Below are 16,796 nucleotides of genomic sequence, written 5' to 3' on the forward strand. Positions count from 1 at the left end.
GGCTACAACACCTTCAAGGTGGAGGGGGACAGCCACCCTTCCAACCTCATGTGCAGAAATGAGACTACTGATCCGACTGCGCATTTCTGCGGGTCTTCTGATTGGGAAGAGCACCAGTTGCGAACAGACGCCACTTTAGAGCGTAGAGCAGCCTCGTAGAGGGAGCTCTGGCTTGGTAGATCGTGTCTATGACTGCAGGTGGTAGAATATTTTTAGTTCTTCCGCGACCCATCCATTGGCCAGACATGGAGGTTCCAGAGGTCTGTGTGCAGATACCAGAGGGTGCGATGCAGGGGGCGGCTGGAGTGGCATTTCTTTTCAGAAAGGAAAGCCATGACCACAAAGTTGCCATGGCCAAGTTCTCGCAGTGAGAACAAGAACCATCCACAAATGCTGCCTCGGTGTGATCGTGACCTAGACACACGAGGCAGCGCCTATGACCGTCAACACACAGGCAGAAGGGCATCTTCGTCTTTAAAAAGACGTTCAACCCCAAATGTGTTACTCTTTTAGAGAAATTAAATCTCTTTTAGAAGCGCTGTCGAAGCGCCCAGGGGCGTAGACTGCACTGGTTTGCAGAGAAGAGAAAGCCGCTGGTAACGCGCCGTAAGGTCCAAAAGCTCTGTAGAGGTGAGTGGAACAGTCCTGATACACCAGCTCACTGGACACACAACCGCTCAGCTCCGAAGAAAAAATCTGAATAAACAGATGCACGATTCCCTCCTTTTATACCCGTATGTCCGGGGGAGGGACATGCAAATTCTGTTCGCTAATTCTGATTGGCCTTTTCTCAAAGCTCAGAGGCAACTGAGGCTCTCAAGAGAGACCCCTAGTGCCACTTCACCGACACAACGTCAAGTGAGTGACAGAAGGGGAACAATAGTTTTGGAACAGCTAAAGAGAGTTTCCAAAGGAATCCTTCAAAAGACAGTTTTCAAGCTCTCTCTTGTCTTGTACAGAGTTTCTTAACATGTGACAATCATGGTTCTACAGAAAATGTCTCAAGCTCCCTTAATAGTCTATTTTCTAAGTCTAGCAAATTGATTAAATCGAAGGACAAAGACTCGTTCTGAGTGGGGTTTGGGGGAAGGTTGTTACTTCAGATGAGAGAGTTAAAATCATTATTTTGTTCTGGAAGACAGTTGATTCTCAACAGAGCAGCTTTTATGGACTCTTTTTAGGCCTCTAGCTCATTTACGTCTCATTTACGGTTTTGGTAGACTGTTGGGTGTCATCAGGGCAGAGTCTTTAATTTATGACTCTGAGGAATTTCAGGGGCCTCTCTATGTCTTAGTTTTAATAACTTGGAAGGAAATAACAATGTAAATCATGGATTTTAGTCATTGTACTTAGAAATTCTTCTGCCCATAACATCCTACATAGACAAAACACAAAACATGAAATCACTCCACACAGGACAGAACACAAGTGCCTGGACTCAGCCACCAAGTAAAACCAAACCAACCGAAGTGGCTGAATCCAGACACAAGACTAACAAGACATGAGTGTCAAGGCTGTGCCAAAACAGTCAGGAATAAGGGCAGAACCCTGACAATAAATCATATCATGCAAGTTATAACTACGTTTGTAGGTCAGGGGCGTTTGTAGATCAGTGGTTAGATGGATCGATCAGACGTCTACATTGGTTCACTTTTCTTTGTGCAAAGGACAAAATGGCATGTTTACCTATTTAAATTAATAGCAGATGCTAAAACTACATTGAATTATATTTCTTACTAGGAATATACTTTAACGTCTGTTGTTGTTTATGCTTGAGGACTTGCTGTTGTCATTGCATAATTAATGAGGTACATCTGTGCAGTTTTTGGAGACTGTTTGGGGCTGTTTATAATTAACAATTTAAAGATATTAGGGGTTATAGTTATGTTTTAAGTTCTGTTTAATGTTATGTCATTTTATGTTATGACATATTTCTTTTTTTAGTTACTCTGGGTGAGATTTGTGTTCCTTTTGAATTAGTTGTAATAATGATTTGTGTAACAATGGTGAACATATAGATTTACGGAGCTAATTATTTGGTAATTTATTAATTTATTTGGTAAGTAATTCTGTGTTTTTCGAAGCACTTGTACTGCCATTCTTTGGCAACACCTGCTGGTGAAATCATATGACTTAACATTGTGATGTACGCCTAGAAGCATTAGAAGTTTGAATCAAGTGGTCCGACTTTTTATTAGGTGACCTTAACTACTATGTACTAACATTAAATACATACAAGACTATGTATTTACTGTGTAACTTCATGTTGTTCTGCAAAATGCCTACATTTGCTGCTACTGCTAATATGGGTTGATTTAGGAGTAAGGGTAGGGTTAGGGTTAGTATTAGGGGTAAGAGTTAGTTTTGGAGTAAGGGTTGGGTTAGGGGTAAAGTTAACACGTGTAATTATATGCAATACTTTAAATGCAATTACAATGCAACAACATGTATGCACATAGTAAGTACATTGTATCAAATGAGTACATAGTAGTTAAGGCCACCTGATATAAAGTGGGTCCAAACAAATTGTTTGTTAATATTTCAAAGCTTGATTAAGCGTGTGTGTTAAGTGCCTATAGCTTGTTAAAGTTTGCTGAAGTCTGACCTTTTCATTACTTGAGTGAGACATCAGTTTGATCATTATTTTATATCAAGAATAGAAAAGAAATGATTCAAAGCAGCAAGTAGTCACTCCTTTTCAGTCAATTTCCATGCTAACCTACTATTAATGTATGCGCCAGAAGTGTGCATATTTGTATGTCAGCCGATGTTCCATTGAAGTCCACTAAGTTCACATTTGTTCCCCATTCTGATGGTTTATGTGAACATTAACTGAAGCTCCTTATCAATATTTTATTGATTTTATGCATTGCAGTGCTGCCACACAATTGGCAGATTAGATAATGGTATGAATAAGTAGCTGTAGGTGTACAGGTGTTCCTGATAAAGTGCTCATTGAGTGTGTATCATGATATGCAGTATATCAGTAAATATATACATCCACATTATATTGAACATTAACTACCCTGTTCTGTAGTGGCAAAGGACAAAAAATGTCCTTGTCTCTCACTCTCACTCTCTTTTTCTAACTCTCATTCTCACAGGAGGAGTCATGGATCCGGTACGGACCTACCCATTAGCCCTGCCTGTGCTGGCTGTTCTGGGCCTCATTATCAGTGTATGGAGCCTCAACCCCGATGACCCCAATGTCTGCAGCCACTGGGAGAGGTGAGAGAGGGGCACTATTGTGTTAAACTCTGTTTTACCTTCCATTTATCAATTGGAGGATTTACACTGTGTTCTCCAACAACCCAGAAGGATGTTTTGTTTGACAAAGGACAGCATCATAACTTAACAGGGAAGGACATTTTTTAGCTCAGTTATGTTTAATTCAAGTCAACATTGTCTCACATTTTCTCCTTAAATGCCTTTGGAGAAATATATATAAAAATATAAAAAAATAAATAAATATATATATATATATATATCTGGACATGCAGAAATACATATTTATAAAACATATTGATAGAATACCTTAGATAATTACATTTTCAAGAATATAAAAATAATTACAAGAATTATATGACAAATGTTTGAATTCAAGTCGTTAAAAATGACATTGTTGCAGACTTTGGAGTCTTTGCAAATTTGAACACCATTTGAGACATTGTTAAGAACTCTGAAATTCTAGAAATGACTGGGATCTTTTTCTCAGGAGATAAAACTGGAAACCTATGCAAATATTCTCAGTTTGCTCTGTATTAAATATCATTGTTCTCTAGGAGACACAATTCAGATGTTGAGGATATCTCATTCGTGTTTTTTCTTTCCTACGGGCTGGTAGTGTTCATTAAAATAATTAATTTATATATTTGATGGTATATACTTATTAAGAATTTACAACCGTGTTTAAAAATTTGCCCTATAATTTAAAATGTAAGTATTTCAGCCCTATACTAGACCCCTTAACTGGTATAGAATCTCAGAGATTTATAGGATTTACATTTGTTTGTTGCTGAATTAACTGTATTTGCTTTAAATGGGACAGTTGAAAGGATGTAAAATATTGTGTTGTGAGTGTTGATTTGGTTATACCTGCCTACAGGTATGGGGTTCAGTCACTAAATACCCAGAACAATATTGATTGTTTGTGTGTGTGTGTGTGTGTGTGTGTGTGTTTGTGTGTGTGCATGCGCATGTGTGTGTGGTAGTGTGGGGAGAGAGTAGTAATAATTTTCTAAAATAAAACAGGCAGCAGAAAAGCAGCCAACTGACCAGCACAATCTGTTTTGACTGAACATATTGCCTGAGAAAAATATGATTTGTAAAGGGTGTTTTCAATTATGAAAAATAAGCAGAAATGATTGCCTCTGCAGAGGGGAGGAGTGGGGCTGCTGAGATGAATGAGCTGTAATGCCTCACTGAAAGAAAATATTTTAGACCTTTATTGTCATTCTGCTGGCAACAATGTAATATAGATTTTTCTTTTTTTTTTTTTTAAATAAGACAAGGAAGTGAAATGTCATGCTAGCATCACAATCTTGATTTCACATTATTTAAGACTGTCAAAGTTAACACATTAATGCACAGGATTAAGTAAATTAGATTTTTTAACCCATTTATTAAGTTTTTACAATCATTATAATTCTGTTCTGTGTGATTGTGATCAGAATATTCAGAGCTGATTGAATGGAGCCACAGCAAAACCACATACATACGTTCGAAAGCTACAATCAACTTAAAGTAAGGAATAATTGACTACAGACCGTTTCATTTAAAAAAAAATAATGCACACCGATGTGGTAATACAGTCACGACATGCAGCAGAGTGACAGTTACACCTCTGGTGTGCATTGTTTTAAAATAATTTAACTGCCGGAGTAAATTTTTCTGCTTATACCATGGTTATGCACCTTAAGACAATGTTCAGGGTTTCGTCCCTCAAACACTCTTATGAGAGGAACAGATTAGGGTGAAATACATTGAAACATGAAAAGTTATTTAGGATAATTGGTCAAGTCATGGGGGTGCGGTAGTGTAGTGGGGCAGCGGTAGTGTAGCAGTTAGCGTGCTGCGATGTTGTGTCGCGGTTAGCGTGCTGCGATGTTGTGTCGAAGAAGCGACACTAGGGGTCTCACTTGAGCTCCGAATATGCCTCTGATCTATGAAAAAAGGCCAATGAGAAGTAGGCAGACAGTATTTGCATACCCCGCCCCCGGACATACGGGTATAAAAGCGGGGAAATACGTTGAGTTCAATCAGTTCAATTCCCTGCTCATGGCCAACACCAGTGACGATTATCTGAACCAGTCCTGGGCCTCCCCTAGGTCAACTGTGCGGTGTGTAAACATCGCCACTGGGGAGACAAAGGCGGTTGGGCGTGGTGCTGGCCACCCACCCCCTTTGTGTACCGTTCCGGCCTTCATAGGTGCTTGCTAACAGCACTTGCCCCTACAGTCTGTTAAGGCTAAATGGGGGATCTTTGATCTTTGTGTGTGTGTGTGTGTGTGTGTGTGTGTGTGTGTGTGTGTGTGTGTGTGTGTGTGTGTGTGAGCGTGTGTAAGTGCGGGGTAGACAAGGCAGCATGAGGGATCATTGAAATAAATGTAGGATTATTTAGATATTGTTTGACATTCTTAACCAATTTTGGACTTGCGAGTTTTGAACCGGGCTTTGCACAAACTCCCATTCAAAATGCTCACGCAAAAACACATCTTAACTTGCGTCCGGCATCTAGATTGGTTCACAGCGGTAGACCTGAAGGACGCGTTCTTCCACGTCTCAATTCTGCCGTTCTCTGTCAGCGACACTTGCCTGGAGTTCGGTCCGGCAGACACACATGTGATCCTAAGACCGCGACCGGGCTACGTGCCCAAGGTTTCTACCACACCCTTCAGAGACCAGGTAGTGAACCTGCAAGCTTTGCCCCGGGAGGAGGCAGACCCAGCCCCTTCGTTGCTGTGTCTTTGCGTACCTACTTGCACCGCACGCAGAGCTTTAGATGTTCTGAGCAGCTCTTTGTCTGCTTTTGTGGACAGCGGAAAGGGAACGCTGTCTCCAATCGAAGGCTTTCCCACTGGGTAGTGGACGCCATTTCATTGGCCTATCACACCCAGGCCATGCCCCCCCCACCCCCCCTTGCGGGTCCGAGCACACTCAACAAGGAGCATTGCGTCCTCATGGGCACTGGCCAGGGGCACCTCCCTGGCAGACATATGTAGAGCAGCGGGTTGGGCACACCTAATACCTTTGCGAGTTTTTACAATCTCAGGGTTGAGTCAGTATCGTCCCTGTGGGTCCACAATTCACCGGAGGAATTTGCCGACCCAATCCACTGCGGGGACTCAAATCTACCCTGTACTGGAATAGGTGCTCCACAGGCCGGTACTCCTGCGTGGACTCCTCCTGTGTGTATTTTCCGCGGTACGGTCCCCTACATGCAGTCTCACACAGCTGGTCACCTTTGCACGTGAAATACCTGCCCGCTCCTGTGTGCAGTACACGTACACGGCTCAGCGCATGGCGTGATTTAAATTGGACCCCTAGTGTCGCTTCTTCGACACAACGTCGAAGTGAGTGACAGACGGGAATCTAACCTCCATTCCCTGATGGCTTCTCAGAAAAATCCTGAATGAACTTGACGTATTTCCCCGCTTTTATACCCGTATGTCCGGGGGCGGGGTATTCAGATACTGTCTGCCTACTTCTCATTGGCCTTTTTTCATAGATCAAAGGCATATTCAGTGCTCAAGAGAGACCCCTAGTGTCGCTTCTTTGACACAACGTCGAAGTGAGCGACAGACGGGGAACGGAGGCAACATACGTAACCTAGACGTTCTTTATCATCTCTCATCAGCCTTCACTTCTAAAAAAGTATAAATCTACCTTTGACGCAATGTACATATTAAATGTAAAATTATGCCAGGATTGAACAGTATATTTTTTATGGGAAAAAAAAACCCTGCAAACAGTAAAATAACAGTATATCACTGCATTGTGGGTTATAATGGTGAAATAGCCATAATCATTTGCGCTTGCATAAGTATGTATGCTTTGGCAATGCATTGGGGCTACAAAACCCAAAACAAAACAAACAAACACATACAGAATTAATAGAATTCTTAGTTGTATTTAGTGTTGTTGTTGTGTTATCAATAGTTGTGTTTTGTTTGAAGTCGCCAATATAGTGATTAGTGTCTTGGGCTGGCAACTTGGACCTTCTTTATTATTATATTATGTTCTACCAGACAGTCAATTTGAGTTTAAGTAAAACTCAAAAAACAAATTGTTGCACTGTGCTACTTGGAAGACAATGCCTAAGATCACACTGAATGTCTGATCCCACATTGCAAATGGACAATATGTGGCAATAATGACGCATTACGCATAGAAACAAAACCAGTCACACACCCAGCTCACCCTCCCTCTGAGAGAGCCCTCCGGCCACTGGCACAACCTGTAATGTTGTATTTATGTCTAATATGCAACACAGTGAAGGATATTTCAGCAAAATGATATCAGCAAATTGAGTGATTGATGTTTTAGTTGATCTTACAGCATAACTCAAGTTGTTAAAAAGACACACACAGAAATCAACTCTTTGCAGACAAATGTAACTATGGTGACAATTACAAACATAGTTTTACCTAAAAAAGTGAAAGCTGAACATTAAAATATAAGTAACTTAGACTGCAACAAAAACAACGTCGAAAGTAATTTCCTTATGCTGCAGTGCACGCTGGGAACTTAATTTCAACAACAGTAAATCGTATTTAATTTGACAGCTATATGCTGCTAAATTACAGTTGTATTCTGTAGCTGTTAAAACAGGATCTAGCTGTTAATTTCAGCAACAGCTAGACACCATTCATTTTACAGTAACTTGCTGGCAACCCAGCTGCCAGTTCTTTAATGTTTTTTGATGGGAAAATCTTTTACAGTGTTGAAAAATAATTGCACACCTTAGAAAGTCTGTGAACCAATCAGAATCAAGCATTAGACAGACCTGTGGTATAATCAACTATATTTAATTTAACAAGTAAAACCATAAAATACTTAAAAACGTAAAATTCTGACAAGTATCAATCTATTCATTTGAAGTTACAAACAAATGTATATGGAAAATAAGGGCTGTCAACTGATTACAATATTTAATTACAGTAATCTCATGTTTTATTAAGTGTTAGGCATTCAGATCCTCTTTGAGGAAAAAACTTAATTATGTGTAATTATTTGTCCAGCATTTTGTGGATGACACTTATAGCAGAATATATGCATATCTACATAATGACAATAGACAGATATCAAAATGGCCATTTACTTATCTAACTCGCACAAAGTTTTTTTTTTTTCTTCAAATTGCGTCAAAAAGCTTCCTTCTTCACACTTTATGGTCATACTCAGGGGTTGCATTAACCGAAAATTCTCCATCATTTACAGACTTTTTTAAACATTGACGGATAATTCCAAATGCTTATTTTGACAGATAAAAAAGAAGATTGTTTTAGCCTAGAGCATAAGTTTTGACTTCACTAACTCTTTCACATACACTCCCACTGTGTGTGAGCCCGGTTTATTGCCTGGTATTAAGATGTGCATTTAGAGGCGTCATCAACATTAACACCTGCAATGTGTGTCTCTTTGACAAACTGTTCTGATTTCGAGAACAGCGTCTCTGAATTACTAACTGCATACATTAATCATTACGTTAATGTGTTACGGCATGATTAGTGTTTTATTTCATTATAATAAAGAATAAAGTATGATATCAAAATGAAAGCGCAAAAAAAGCGGCACATTGTTTTTGCTAACTTGAATTTTTAATCACAAACATCTCTAATTTGACATTTAGAGCAAACCTGGCAGTTATTTTTGTCAAGTACCTTCATCAGAGCCTCAGAGATGTGTGTGGTTCTCATCTGTGACATTTTATGTATGTATGTACATTTTCAAATTTTCCATTCAAAGGTTTATTTCCTTTTAAAGCCACACATATAGTATAGTATAAAAATCTTGTTTTAGCGCGGTGGCTGATTGACAGGTAGAACAAAAAAAATCTATAATTTAAGCCTATCCACTGTCATGTATATGCCATTATAATGGATTCTACGCCTCTGAATGTTGTAGACTCTGACAGGTAAAAATAGACCATGACAGAGATTTTACAACTCAGCCTGTCAAAATGATGGATAAAGATTTTTATAGCGCAACCTCTGGTCACACTAGTCAGTGGCAGACCTCAGTGGATGTCTTTGCTTCTCTGAAATAGAATCAGATATCTTTTTGGCAGTTTGTGCGATTTCAAATAGTTTTTTTGAAAAGAGACAAAAATAATTTAAACCATAGTTCATAAAAGTGATCAATACATAATGGATTTAAATATCTCCCTATTATTCCCCTCTCTCAGCTATGCAGTGACTGTTCAAGAGTCCTACGCTCATCCTTTTGATCAGATCTACTACACCAGGTGCACCGACATCCTCAACTGGTTTAAATGCACCAGACACAGGTGAGCATTTGCCCTGACCTCTGATCTACTGTAGTCACGATTCGACTTCATGGCAACAAGCAGCACTCTATCATTAGGCACATAAAAATTAAGGTGTAGGGCGATACCACTTATTTTATTTTCAATCCTATACCAATAATTTAAAGTCCAATGTTGTTGATACCAATACTAATACCAATACTTTTATAAAAAAAAAAATCTTTGATTTCTTGGGATTTAATGGGTAACTAAATCTATAATTTTTTTTTGTCATAATTCAAGTCATTACTGGTTTATTTAAAAACAATTGTGAGCCTAATCAGAAAATTATTAGACTTCTGTTTTGTTTACCCGTACTTCAATATTACTAAAGAAAACCATGGTTATCTATTTTATTTATTTATTAACAAAAATTACCCACAAACTCATTATAAGAAATGTCTTTTGATATGTTTTTATTTTTGTGTGAATTTACTCCAGAAGCTGTTTCTCAGATTTGCTATCATTACCTACAAGACACTGATCCCTCTTGTTTGAACGAGTCTTGTGACGGTGCAAGTGTTTGTGTCTCTCAGCATGCATATAAAGATGAGCGGAAGAAGAAATAGTTCCCATCCTGCACATGTATTTGTCAATATAGCCTAATCCTTTTTATTTAACTTTGAATTTTAGGATTATTGTTTATGTTCATGGTAACCAAATGATAATATCCCTAGTTAAAATTGTTTTTTTAGAATTGATTTTTTTTTGTGTGAGGAGCAAAATTTTTGATACAACACCAATATCGGGTATATTGATACTTTAGGATCATTCCACCCATCCCTTTTAAACATAGAGAGATTACTAATGGTAGCCAGCTGCATGTCATAATGTCCTTGTGTCTCTGTCATGGTGGAGCTCACTTGCCAGGTTATTGATGTTCATACTTTCTCTTGTTTGTCTGTGTGTTTGTATGCATGTTTCTATTTCAGGACCAGCTACAAAACTGCTTATCGGCGTGGAGTCAGGACCATGTACCGGCGCCGTTCACAATGTTGCCCCGGCTACTTTGAAAGTGGAGACTTGTGTGTCCGTGAGTGTCTTTCGCTCGCTTATTTCCTCTTAAATCAGTGCAGTCTAATTTCTCTTTCTTGCAAGTGGTTATGAGCACAATAAAAGCATTCATCTGCTTGAGTGATGTCCTCTTAAGCCTTGAACCTCGGTCCTTCCTTCCTCTGGAGGAATTCATCAAAATCTCAGCCATCTTTGTGGCATTTTTGCAACTGCATATATCTGGCGTAATTTGTTCCTTTCATTATTGTTCCTACTTATATTGAATTTGCTCATTTATTCAGTTTTAACACAGCCAGTTCACCATTAGAACACTGTTAATAGCATTCAGTTATCACTCATTTTTGGAATAAAGAACCATGAATGATTCACTACAAATACATTACCCTAAATTCACCCATTCCAGAGATAATACACTAATAAAGGAAATAACAACATTTACTCGCAGTGGTCTTCATGATAGATTTAGTGATTATTCTCATGAGCAATAAATGTTAAAAACGTTAGCGTTTATACTAGTTCATTGTCTTTTCATACAGCCAAGTCTGTAAATGTGTGTTTTGGTTATTGTGTAGGCCAGACTCATTATTCTCTAATGTGCTTTAATCATGAGTGAGCGAATCGTATCAGTCAGCGCAGACCTTTGGCTTGCAGGGTTCAGAGGGCATTTGACAATATGCTAAAATCTCTACATGAAAGGACCTTGCACAAGACTGTGTCAAGGTGATGAGGTAAATTACGGTCCTACTGAGCTCCAGGGAGGGGATCAAAATCGACACACGTAGCATAACGGCAAATGGGATATGATGCCCTCACAGCTACTCTGCATTATTAAGAAGGGGGCGGGACGGCCTTCCTGATGGATGTCTGTGCAGTACATTTCTAGCTGGATAGTTTTTTCTTCCTCTTGTAGGACTAACTAGTAGAGACAACAATGCCAAATATACACTGCTTTAGGGGTGTGGTATGACCAAAATAGTAAGTCACACGGTATGAGTTGGCCTAATTTTAAATGAAGTTGACAAGATATATCACAATATAGTTATTTTTGCTGTAAATAAAAAAATAAAAATAAATATCTTAATAGCCATGCGGTAATGCCTAAATTTCGATAATCCAGTGAATTTAATTAATTTCAAAATAAAGGAACTTGATCCGATTTGATTATTTTCTCTTTTTATATGGATCGTGATGGATGCAAGCTAAATGATAAGATTATTGATAGCAAATGAACGATAAGTCTGGCGTTAGTACAAAAACTGCTTCAAATTAAGTAACACAATTTAAAAACAAAAGACTTAAAACAGTAAATCTAATATTATAAAGCGAATAATACATTTTGATTGGAATAGCCGGTGTATATTAATATATAAAGTCTATATTAAGGCGACAAGTACCAATGTTCCTAAACACCCATAAACAATTGAGGGCCCTATTTTAAGAGCACTGGTGCTAAGTGCAGCACTATTCCATAAATCATAACTGCAAAGTCAATGGGCATGGCAAGGAAGTTTCGGTATGTTTGTGCAAGCTCGTGCTAAGTTTAGGCGCAAGTGGGTTTGGTGCTAATGGGTTTGGTACTATTTATTTCAGAGGTTCTTCTCCGGTTATTGCAGCATCAGCATTATATTATATAGGCAATTCCCTCAATCACCCACAATAAAAACAAAGGCAGCACATTTATAAGAGGTTAGTTGTGTAAATGGACATTATGCACTGAATTAGAAAACTATACACTTCACTACTTTCATGTGATTTTGAAAATTAAGCGATTTATTGAAACACAAATAAGTAACCAAAAACATCTCTAAATTCAAATTACACTTCAAACTAATTGAAAATATAATGAAAATAATAAAGTGATAAAAAAATAATTCCAAATCCAAACATTTTACCCTCTCCAATTTTTTCCACCCACCCCTTTTGTAGTGACTTATAAATCATGCTATGAAGTGGAAAAATACCAATATTAATTAGATCATAAATACAATTGTAAATATAAACATTATAATAACTGAAAAATAAACCATGACCTAAAGATAGTTTAAAACAAATTTCATAAATTTTCTGTTTCATAAAATGACTACATCAGTGATTTTCATGGACATAATTTTATGTTCCACTACATTTTCTAAAAACTAAACTAAGTTTGGACATAAACTTTATTACCACCTGCTGGTGGAATCTGAATTTGGAGTTTGCGCTAAAATAGTCGTGGTATTGAAAAGTCTTAGCACAATGACCTATTTCTTGGAAAATAGAAAATTGCACTTTGGACCACTTCATTTACATGCAATTAACCCACAGTTTGCACGCATACTCCCACAAATAGTGCAAACTATTGCAAAGGCCCACTTGCGCTTTCCGCTGGCACACAATTTCCTCATAGAATAAGTACTTTCACAAAAATTGGATAAGACTTTGCATGCTTACAAAAATAGAGCCCTAACTCTGCTTTGGTTTTAACTTTTTTATAACAAATTCTTGTCTTGACATGTTTTGGACAGGTCCCGCTCTGTATTTTCAGGGTATCCGCGGGGTCTTGAAAAGTATTAAAAGGTGATAAATCAATTTTGGGAAAATTAAGACCCTTAAAAAGTATTAAAAAGTCTAATCACGGCTTTATAAAGTCTTAAATTTTGAAAGTATTTTTTCTGAATTAGCTGTCCAACAGTTTGAGTCCCAAAAACATCGTAAAAGTGTGTGAATTTAGTCATTTTATTAAAAAAACGAACAGGTACATAAAAAACTAGGCTATTGTGGGTGTGTTCGTAAATTGCCTCTGAGAGCACCAGAGCGGGCAGGCGGGCGGAAGTTCAAAAGCACCATGTACGCTCTGGCGTTCCCAGTGCGTATTACAATGCACCGAAATGTTTTAAGAGAAGGTTGGTGAACTCATGAACAGAATGGGGAAGTGCAAATTTGCAGCGTCCTGGATGGAAATGCTGGACTTCAAAGAGTGGCTGCAGCCAGTCGAGGGGAATGTCAGGGAGGCATATTGTACATTATGCAAGAAAATAATAAGTATTGTGTCAATGGGCATTAACTCGTTAAAGTCCCACATGTGTTGTGCTAGCCACAAAGCCGCTGCTAGCCGCCGAGAGCGGCAGCTCTCCATTGCTAGCTTCTGTGGTAATCGCGTTGCACCACCACAACCTAGTGCCAACGTCGTTACACCACCGGCAGTCGCACCTGAAGCTACAGCTACGACCCGGGCTGTCTCTGCTTCCTCATCTTCTGCAGCCGACATCAGAGTGGCTCTGGGCGGCACAGCAACACTAGCGTGCTGAGGTGTTGTGGTGTCTCCACACAGCGGAGAAACACCATTCACTGAACTCAAGCGGCAGAGGGAAATCTGGGACATTAATGGCACAACTGATCACGAAGTCCAACATCCTCAGAAGGCGTAGTAAAGAAAAGCGGAACGAATTGGTCCAAACTGAGAAGCTGCTGGGAACAAAATCAGAAGAACTGAGGCACATGTCAGCATGATTGTTGTTGAGGGTGGAGCAAAGTTTTATCTTGTTTTTTAATAAACTTTGCTTTGATTTACTATCCCAGCCTATTTGATTTTTTTTTGTATCAGAGTGGTCTATAGTCTTTATCACAAACTAAAACTGTTAAGTTAAAAGTATCACTGATGTAAATAGTTACAGCTTGAAGTGGCGGTGAGGTATTAAAAAATATTGAGAAGTTCTTGAAAAAGTCTTGAAAAGGTATTAAAATTAACTTCAAGATTCCTGCATATACCCTGATTTTCTCATTACCCAATGTTTCTTCATCACTCTCTCATGTAAATAACATAAAGCTGACCCACTGAAACCTATGCGTATACTGTATATCTACAGCTGTATAAAAGGTATAGCAAATTCTACCGTTGAGACATTACTACCATTGAGTGGGACATTCTGTCACATAGACCATATGAAATTTATGCCTGGTCTACTGCACTATCATGTTTTAATGCTGTACATGTGTAAGGTTATGATAAAAAGAGAAGCAAATGTATTCTGTCCTATCTCTATGTCCACTCTTAAAGCATCCTGATGTTAATAAGCATTAGATCATGTAATTCATCAGCCAGTGCATTTTTAATTAGACCACCATGAGAATTCAAGAAATTTACTGCCTACATTAAGTCCTGATATGGACCGCTGTGATATCTAGCTCTGGGAGGAATCATAAAACTTTTCTTCAGTTTAATATTCTGAAGAAAAAAGTATAGGTGAAGCCAAAGACAGTGTACTTGCCTAAAATGCTGATTATAAACGTGCAATTCACACTAATTCATAATTGATTTTCATTGTAATTTTTCTCTGTCAAAGAGAATTTTGCACATTATCATGAAACAAGGCTTGAGACTCAGCAGTTGTTTTGCCGTTGTCATGTCACGGGGACCAAACTGATTTTGTCAGTCTTTGTAGTTTAATTTAAAAGCATAGTCATTTCCATATGCCATAGAAAACACTTTTTGATCCAAGGACTTTGTACCGCACAGCCAGCTCCCAGGATGACAGGTATTGAACTCTTTGATGTTTCAGGCTATTACTTATATACTAGTACAACTGATATAATGACACACAAACTTAGTGATTCTGTTTTTAGCTGTGGATAATTATACATATTTAAGCTGAAAATGACATAACATTGTTGATTTCCTAAACAGACTGACAGTTTCTTGGTACCCCTTCACTGAAATTTTGATTACTGAACAATAAAAGGCTAATAATAGAAAGAGACATTAAGTATAACCCTCCTCTTAAATCAACAGGTTGTGCACCATATGTTCTCTCGTCATAAAAAGAAGGACATTTCTGCAATGACCTTTAGTAACCGGTATTTTTTTTAAGGTTGAATGAGAGTGATCATGGTCTGTTGAAGATAACGATGATCTTGTGTTTTTGTCGTTACTGAGTGGGATCGGGGCCAGCTCTCTTGGTAGCCTGAAGGCACCGTTAACAGCCGTGGGATTAGGGACAGCTGGGATGATGATCAGTTTTGACATTGTCTGGTGGTCTGGTGAGTGGAAGAAGGGAATGCCAGTAATTAATAATGTTCTCATTACCACACAATAGCTGCAACAATTTAATGTTAACAGACAGTTGTTGCTGTAATCTGTGGAGAAGACAATAATATTTTTTTCCCTCAGTGACCTCAGACAGCATGTTGTTTATGGCTTCTGCACTGTTGTCCAGTTTAAAGCCAAGTGCACACTAACAACTTGTAGGTCAGCACCCTGCACCTCACAGTCCTGTTTTTAGTCATGCTGGTGTGAACACTACAGGAATGTAGCATATCAACTACAAGACCATTCGTCCCCGACTAAGGCCATGTGTACACTTGTATTAAGATGTGTTTTGGTTGATCCAATCACAAATGTACAAGCGAGACACATCACTTTTAGACCTGGTTATCTGGTACCTGGCATACATCAGAGCGCAACAGGCTGATTCCGGAAGTAAGGCTAATTGATTATCAACGATAACTTATAAACCGATCATGAGCTCCAAAGGTTGTTCATAGATGATATGCTTCTAATATAAAATATGCTTCTGTTAAAGCCATTTGAATGCGTTATTTCAGCTCCACTGTTTAAAAATCATATTTGATAGCAGAATTCATGGTATACAATTATATAACCCATGGTACAGCAGAGAAAAATCCACTAAATCAGAGAACCTCGGCCATCGAAACCCACGAAACATACCTTGGAGCAACCGCCCACTCCTATGACGCATTGTGAATGACATATTCGAGTTGGTCTCCCTTTACCCTTAAACTACCTATATTTTTGTACATATCTAAATAATTGGCAATGAAGGTAAAATATATTGTTTATATACTTATAATTAACAACCTAAAATCAATAGTTTTATATATATTCCCATAATTTTTTTATTCAATGACATAATTCACAATGCATTATGGGATTGTAGTCCATGCCCTCAGAAAAGATGGTACACAGCCTTGCACCTTTGTCTTTATTTTAGATTTTCAATTTTTTTTGCCTCAAAACAAATTTTGTGATGTTGTGATATATGATGTTGGTTTGGTTCAAAAACTCTTTTCTGAAGGGTTTTATAAAAGGAAGGATTTTTATAAAAGTCTATGGAAGAAATGAATGGGAACCCAGGTGGCTGAAAAAGTGGGCAGGCACTGTTGCACTCTATTATTACATCTGTGTTTTACTGAATGATAAGAAAACACAAAAAAAATAAAAGATGTGAAAAAAGTGCTAAAAAGAGCTGCAAAGTTTCTC

At 38.3% G+C, this 16,796-nt stretch overlaps 1 protein-coding gene across 1 annotated transcript in view; it reads left to right on the top strand.

Annotated features, from left to right (window-relative positions):
* Window positions 1-16,796, top strand: part of LOC127661393 (multiple epidermal growth factor-like domains protein 11) — a 220,211-nt gene that overhangs the window by 51,789 nt on the left and 151,626 nt on the right. Inside the window, exons 3-5 of the mRNA XM_052152060.1 lie at window positions 3,105-3,228; window positions 9,407-9,508; window positions 10,459-10,559. Coding sequence (XP_052008020.1) covers window positions 3,113-3,228; window positions 9,407-9,508; window positions 10,459-10,559 — 319 coding nt within the window. The 5' untranslated portion in view covers window positions 3,105-3,112. The remainder of the gene's footprint in view (window positions 1-3,104; window positions 3,229-9,406; window positions 9,509-10,458; window positions 10,560-16,796) is intronic.

This window comes from Xyrauchen texanus, chromosome 21 (genome assembly GCF_025860055.1).
Source record: "Xyrauchen texanus isolate HMW12.3.18 chromosome 21, RBS_HiC_50CHRs, whole genome shotgun sequence".
In the NCBI taxonomy this organism is placed as follows: Eukaryota; Metazoa; Chordata; class Actinopteri; order Cypriniformes; family Catostomidae; genus Xyrauchen; species Xyrauchen texanus.